Below are 6,584 nucleotides of genomic sequence, written 5' to 3'. Positions count from 1 at the left end.
CTATAATCCCAGCACTTTGAGAGGCTGTTGTGGGTGGATTGCTTGAGCTCAGGAGTTGGAGATCAGCTGGGGCAACATAGTGAAACCCCGTCTACAAAAAATACAAAAAAATTAGTTGGGCATAGTGGCGCACATCTGTAGTCCTAGCTATTCAGGAGGCTGAGGCAGGAGAATGGCGTGAACCCACCCGGGAGTCGGAGCTTGCAGTGAGCGTAGATCACACCACTGCACTCCAGCCTGGGCGGCAGAGCGAGACTCTGTCAAAAAAAAAAAAAAAAAAAAAAAAAAAAGATACTTGTGACCATGGTGCTGAATTCTAGTTAAGGTTTAAGAATGAACACTGAAAATCATTAATTTCTCAAATTCAATATTCCCCTGAAAGAGAGAGCCTTCATTCTTTGCTACAGCGCTTCTCTCCCCTTCCCTCGATTTTGGAAGTGCTTATTTGTGGGGACTTTTCTGTTACGAATACTAGTTTTCTAGACCTGGTCATTTTATTGAGGGAAAGAGTAGCTTACTAGTCTTTACAAATACAAAGTAGTATTACTTTGAAAATGCCTCTGGAATGCCTTTTAGAGTTGCAAAGGAAACATGGAGTGGGTGGGGGTGAGCCAACCTATACATACTAAAATATAACTTACAAAATAAATTGAATATCGTGGTTCCTAAAGCAGATCTGTCACAACTTGAGTTTAATCCTGTGTGCATCATTCAATCTGATTTTAGCTCAGATGACTGGCAGTTCTATCTGACTTATTTCGATTCCGTCTTTCGACTGATTGAAGAGGCCTGGACTCCTCCTGCTGAAGGTGAACAGTAAGTTGTCTTCTTTCCTGAATTACAATGGCGCTTTTTAACACAGTGCAGTGAAAGGATTTCATTATAAGCCAATTGAATTCTCTTTTTCTGTCTCAATAAAGTATTCCTTTCAAAGTAAGAGATTTTCTCTATTTTTTAAAGTATAAAATACACAAGTTCATTCTAAAAATCACGTTAGTGCCGAAATATGTGGTGTGCTAATTTCCTCTTATCCTACCATTCCAGAAATAACTCTTTTTAACGGTTTGGTGCCTTTCTGCCAGATTTATTTTCATGTTTATGCTAAGATAATTATTCTTTTTCTTTTTCTCTCTTTTTTTTTTTTGAGATGGAGATTGGCTCTTATCACCCAGGCTGGAGTGCAATGGCATGATCTTGGCTCACTGCAACCTCCGCCTCCCAGATTCAAGCAATTCTCCTGCCGCAGCCTCCTGAATCGCTGGGACTACAGGTGCCCGCCGCCATGCCCAGCGAATTTTTGTATTTTTGGTAGAGATGGGGTTTCACTGTGTTGGCCAGGATGGTCTTGAACTCCTGACCTCAGGTGATCCACCCACCACAGCATCTCAGCCTCCCAAACTGCTGGGATTACAGGCGTGAGCCGTTGCGCCCAGCTTAATTATCCTTATATTTAATATAAAAATGGGATTGTATTAGACATGATTTGCAACCTGTTATTTTCTGCCTTAAAATATTTCTTGAACATCTTTCATTTCTGGTACATGTAGATCTCTTTCATTTTTTTTTTTTCCCCAGCAGCTTAGGAGTACTCCAGATGTACCGTAATTCATTTAGCCTTTTCCCTATTGATGATACTTGGATTTTTGAAGATCTCTTTTTTTTTCCTTTGTCCTTTTGTTATTGGCTATTGTAGGCAGTACTACAATAAAATTTTTTTTTCCTTTTTGTAGGCATCTAGAGGTAAATTAATAAATGACATCTTTTAAAAAATCAATACAGAAGTAAGATTCAAGATGACAGTTATGAGCTGATACTTGCTTCATAATATTAACTACATTACGTAATTTTTCTCAGCTTTCATTCTTTTTTTTTTTGAGACAGAGTCTCTCTCTGTTGCCCAGGCTGGAGTGCAGTGGTGCAATCTCGGCTCACTGCAACCTCTGCCTGCCAGGTTCAAACAATTCTCCTGCCTCAGCCTCCCAAGTAGCTGAGTCTACAGGCGCTCCCCACCACACCCGGCTAATTTTTTTTGTACTTTTAGTAGAGACTGGTTTCACCATGCTGGCCAGGCTCGTCTTGAACTCCTGACCTCGTGATCCGCCCGCCTCGGCCTCCCAAAGTGCTGGGATTACAGGCGTGAGCCACCGTGCCCGGCCTTTTTTTTTTTAACTTTTGAGAATTGGGCAACACTTTATTCTATAAAATAGAACAAGTGTTCCCTACTGTTGAGTTTGCAGAGTTCTTTATATATCCTAGATACAAGTTCTTTGTCGGATATGTGGTTTCAAATGTATTCATCATCTTCATGAAATTCTGCAGCACAAAGTTTGCATTTTGAAGTCTAGTGGGCTCTCCTTTTAATGTCTTCTTCTTTGTTTGTTTGTTTGTTTCTTTCTTTTTTTTTTGAGACGGATTCTTGCTCTCACTCTGTCGCCCAGGGTGGAGTGTTGTGGCACGATCTCTGCTCACTGCAACCTCTGCCTCCTGGTTCAAGGGATTCTCCTGCCTCAGCCTTCCAAGTAGCTGGGATTACTGGTGTGCTACCACGCCTGGATGATTTTTGTATTTTTGTTAGAGATGGGGTTTCACCATGTTGGCCAGGCTGGGAAGATTGGAAGTCTTTCTGTGACAGGGCTGCCACCATCAGTTCTCCCAGAAAACTTTCTGTTGTCCCCATGTGGAATGAATCAAGTGCGCTGGAAGCACAGTGGATATAATTAGAGTATTTTTTTAGTGACCACATTTGTAGTCCATGAAGGTTCAATACTTTGGCAGACCTGGGGTTACACATTTGGGGCAGATAGAGCAGTGCATTCCCCAACTGATAAGTAACCAGTGGTCTCGGGTTCTGAAATGACTGCTGCCATTCACATTGGTTTAGTAAAGCTCTGTTTGAGTTGCTGTGGTTGTAGGGCTCAGGCCAAGCCTGGAAGTTTCTGGATAAATTGTAACACATTCAGAAAGGAGAGTTATGGGTTATAGGAGGATTTAAAAGCATATAAGAGGGAAAAAATGGTTGAGTGGAGGAGAGGTTTGGTCTGTCAAGGACAGCGTGATACTGCCGTTCACTTATTTGAAAAGCTGTATTTAGAAGAGGGAGGAGACCAGGGACCAGCAAGAAGTTCTACAGAGAGCTCAGAATTTGGCTCACTGAGAAAAAGATCTTTCTCAGTAGTGAGAATTCTCTCGAATACTGTGTGGGAGCTTCATGTGACTGGAGAGATTGAAGCGGAATGTAGATAAACCATGTGGGAGGGATTCATTCAGTAAGTGTCGAGCATATTGTGTGCTAAGCCCTAAGATAAGGAATAACTGATCTTGTCTTACAGTGCTTATTGTCTTGCTAGTTGAAGCATCAAATGGTGGGGCTGCATTAGAGGAACACTTGCTGCTTTTAGCTGAGATTCATAAAGGTTTGCTACCATGAATCTAGTGCCAGTAACCTTTTCTGTACAGCTCTACTTCATTGGTATGTTTGAGAATCTTAGGTCGTCTCATGTGATCCCACATAGTTAGAATCATCTATTCAGATGACCCTTACTAGAATGCTAGCAGTGATAAACTCTAGTCACTATTCTGTGAGAATAAGGATTTAAAGCTGTTACATTGAGTTTATAGTCCTAGTCTATGTAAATTTTACTTGAGAGGGGTAATTTTGCTGCCACTTTTTGACTGTAGGATGACTTCAGTAGGTAAATATCCTGCCACTCAGCAAGTATGTTTGTCAGAAGATTACAAACTGTCCAAGTCAAGCTGAGAATTGTTGTCCTAATGAATTATGAACCAAATCTTTTTAAAGTCTGACTAGCCCCTAAGAGTGAGCCAGTGAGTTCAGTTACCCTGAAGTGGCTCACCCTGGGTATGTTGTAATCTTTGTTTCCTTTGCTTTGGGGTTTTAGCTAAACAATCAAATGATTCTAGTTTTTTTTTTTTTTTTGAGACAGAGTCTCGCTCTGTTGCCCAGGATGGAGTGCAGTGGCATGATCTTGGCTCACTGCAACCTCCACCTTCTGGGCTCAAGTGATTCTCCTGCCTCACCCTTCTGAGTAGCTAGGACTACAGGTGCATGCCACCACGCCCGGCTAATTTTTTGTACTTTTAGTAGAGATGGGGTTTCACCATGTTGGCCAGGCTGGTCTCGAACTCCTGACCTCAAGTGATCTGCCCACCTTGGGCTCCCAAAGTGCTGGGATTACAGGTGTGAGCCACCACTCCCGGCCAGGCAATATTTCATATAGACAAAATTATTCATTCTTTTTAAAAAAAGGTTAAGTTATGCCGCAGTAATCAAATGCCAAAATTGAAAGTAATCTTATAACATGTTATCTGTTAGAATATGTTCATAGTTCTCTTTTATTCCTTTTTCTATTATTTTATAATTATCAAAGTCGTTTTTTTTTTTTTTAAATGAGTTTGGCTTGACTTTAAGCTTTGGGAAGGATGATAGAGGCAATAAAATACCTTTTTCACATGCTTCTCCTCAGCTCTTTAGAAGGAGAAGTACATTATTCTGCAGAAGAAGCTGTGAAGTTTATAGAAGATCGGATAACGGAAGAATCTAAAAGTTCTCGCCATCTCCGAGGACCACATCTAGCTAAATTGGAGCTGATTAGGCGTTTACGAAGTCAAGGTTGTAACGATGAGTACAAACTGGGTAAGAAACCATATGATATCTGGGAAGCCTGGAGAATGCCCTTAATACCCAAGTGCTATATTCGTTATTTGAGATCTACACTGGATAGAATCATGTTTGGGAAGCAGATGTCTTCATAACCTGAAAATATCTGCTAATGAATGGATCGCTTATAAAATTAGTCCTTTATCATATATTCATCTTGGCTTAACATTAACTTATCTGCCTGTTCCATCAGAGTCTTTGTCAGGCATTCTGTTGCTGACCCAACGATAAAGTCAAAATCAGCTGGTTGTGGTGGCTCACGCCTATAATCCCAGCACTTTGAGAGGCTGTTGTGGGTGGATTGCTTGAGCTCAGGAGTTGGAGATCAGCTGGGGCAACATAGTGAAACCCCGTCTACAAAAAATGCAAAAAAATTAGTTGGGCATAGTGGCGCACATCTGTAGTCCTAGCTATTCAGGAGGCTGAGGCAGGAGAATCTCTTGAGCCCAGGAGGCAGAGGTTATAGTGATCTGAGATTGTGCCTTCACTCCAGCCTGGGTGACACAGCCAGAAACTGTCTCAAAAATTTAGTTACAAAAATTAAAAAATGAAAAAACCTGGCTGGGTGCAGTGGCTCACACCTGTAATCCTAGCACATTGGGAGGCCAAGGTGGGCGGAACACTTGAGCTCAGGAGTTCGAGACCAGCCTGGGCAACATGGCTGTAACCCTGTTTCTGCTAAAAATACAAAAAATTGGCTGGGTGCGGTGGCTCATGCCTGTAATCCCAGGACTTTGGGAGGCTGAGGCGAGTGGATCACCTGAGGTCAGGTGTTCAAGATCAGCGTGGCCAACTTGGTGAAACACTGTCTGTACTAAAAATACAAAAATTAGCCAGGCGTGGTGGCACACGCGTGTAGTTACAGCTACTTGGGAGGCTGAGGCAGGAGAATTGCTTGAACCTGGGAGGTGGAGGTTGTGAGCTGAGATCGTGCTGCTGCGCTCCAGCCTGGGTGACAGTGAGAGTCCGCCTCAAAAAACAAACAAAAAACCAAAAAGTTATCTGGGCGTGTTGGCATGTGCCTGTGTCCCAGCTACTTGGGAGGTTGAGACACGAGAATTGCTTGAACCAAGAGATGGAGGTTGCAGTTAGCCAAGATCATGCCACTGCACTCCAACTTCAGCCTGGGTGACACAGCGAGACTCTGTCTTAAAACAAAAAAGAAAATTAAAAACCCTCAAAAACAATAAAGTCAAAATCAATTTCAAAGTAACATTGCCAGTTTTGGAAAAGTTTCGTGAAGTGGATGAAAGATTTCTTGAAAATCTGCTCGAAGCACTCAAAAAACTATTGACAAAAGAATATTTGGTGGAATTAGCAATTTGTAACTGAAGAGAAAATTTACTTGGATAATGACAAGATAGCGGAAAAGAATGATGTGGATAGTACAGCATTGAGAGAATCCTTCAGGAAATTTGATGAAGCCCTTAGATCTTTTTATAAAATGATTCTTTATGATCTTATTGCTCAATAAGTAAAGGATGTCGTCATTGTACTAGTTCACAATTTTGCTGGAAAAATTACCACGTCCCTAAAGGAAAGCAGTGATTCTTTGCTCATACTATGAGTTTGCTTATGGGTTTTTATTTTATAATTTTTTTTTTTGAGACAGTGTCTCCCTTTGTTGCCCAGGTTGGAGTGTAGTGGTGCAGTCTCCACTCACTGCAACCTCTGCCTCCTGAGTTCAAGTGATTCTCCTGCCTCAGCCTCCCAAGTAGCTGGAACTACAGGCAAGCACCATCACATCTGGCTAATTTTTGTATTTTCAGTAGAGATGGGGTTTTGCCATGTTGCCCAGGCTGGTCTCAAACTCCTGGCCTCAAGTGATCTCCCCACCTTGGCCTCCCAAAGTGCTGGGATTACAGGCATGAGCAACTGCCTAGCAACCTGGCCTAGCTTACAGTTT

At 42.0% G+C, this 6,584-nt stretch overlaps 1 protein-coding gene across 1 annotated transcript in view; it reads left to right on the top strand.

The window, feature by feature from the left end:
• Nucleotides 1-6,584, top strand: part of NAA25 (N(alpha)-acetyltransferase 25, NatB auxiliary subunit) — a 92,400-nt gene that overhangs the window by 45,668 nt on the left and 40,148 nt on the right. Inside the window, exons 8-9 of the mRNA XM_011928727.1 lie at nt 727-816; nt 4,485-4,654. Of these exons, the coding sequence (XP_011784117.1) occupies nt 727-816; nt 4,485-4,654 (260 nt within the window). The remainder of the gene's footprint in view (nt 1-726; nt 817-4,484; nt 4,655-6,584) is intronic.

This window comes from Colobus angolensis, unplaced genomic scaffold (genome assembly GCF_000951035.1).
Source record: "Colobus angolensis palliatus isolate OR3802 unplaced genomic scaffold, Cang.pa_1.0 Scaffold79, whole genome shotgun sequence".
Taxonomy (NCBI): Eukaryota; Metazoa; Chordata; class Mammalia; order Primates; family Cercopithecidae; genus Colobus; species Colobus angolensis.
The sequence above is the reverse complement of the archived record's forward strand: the minus strand, read 5'-3'. Positions and strand labels throughout refer to the sequence as shown.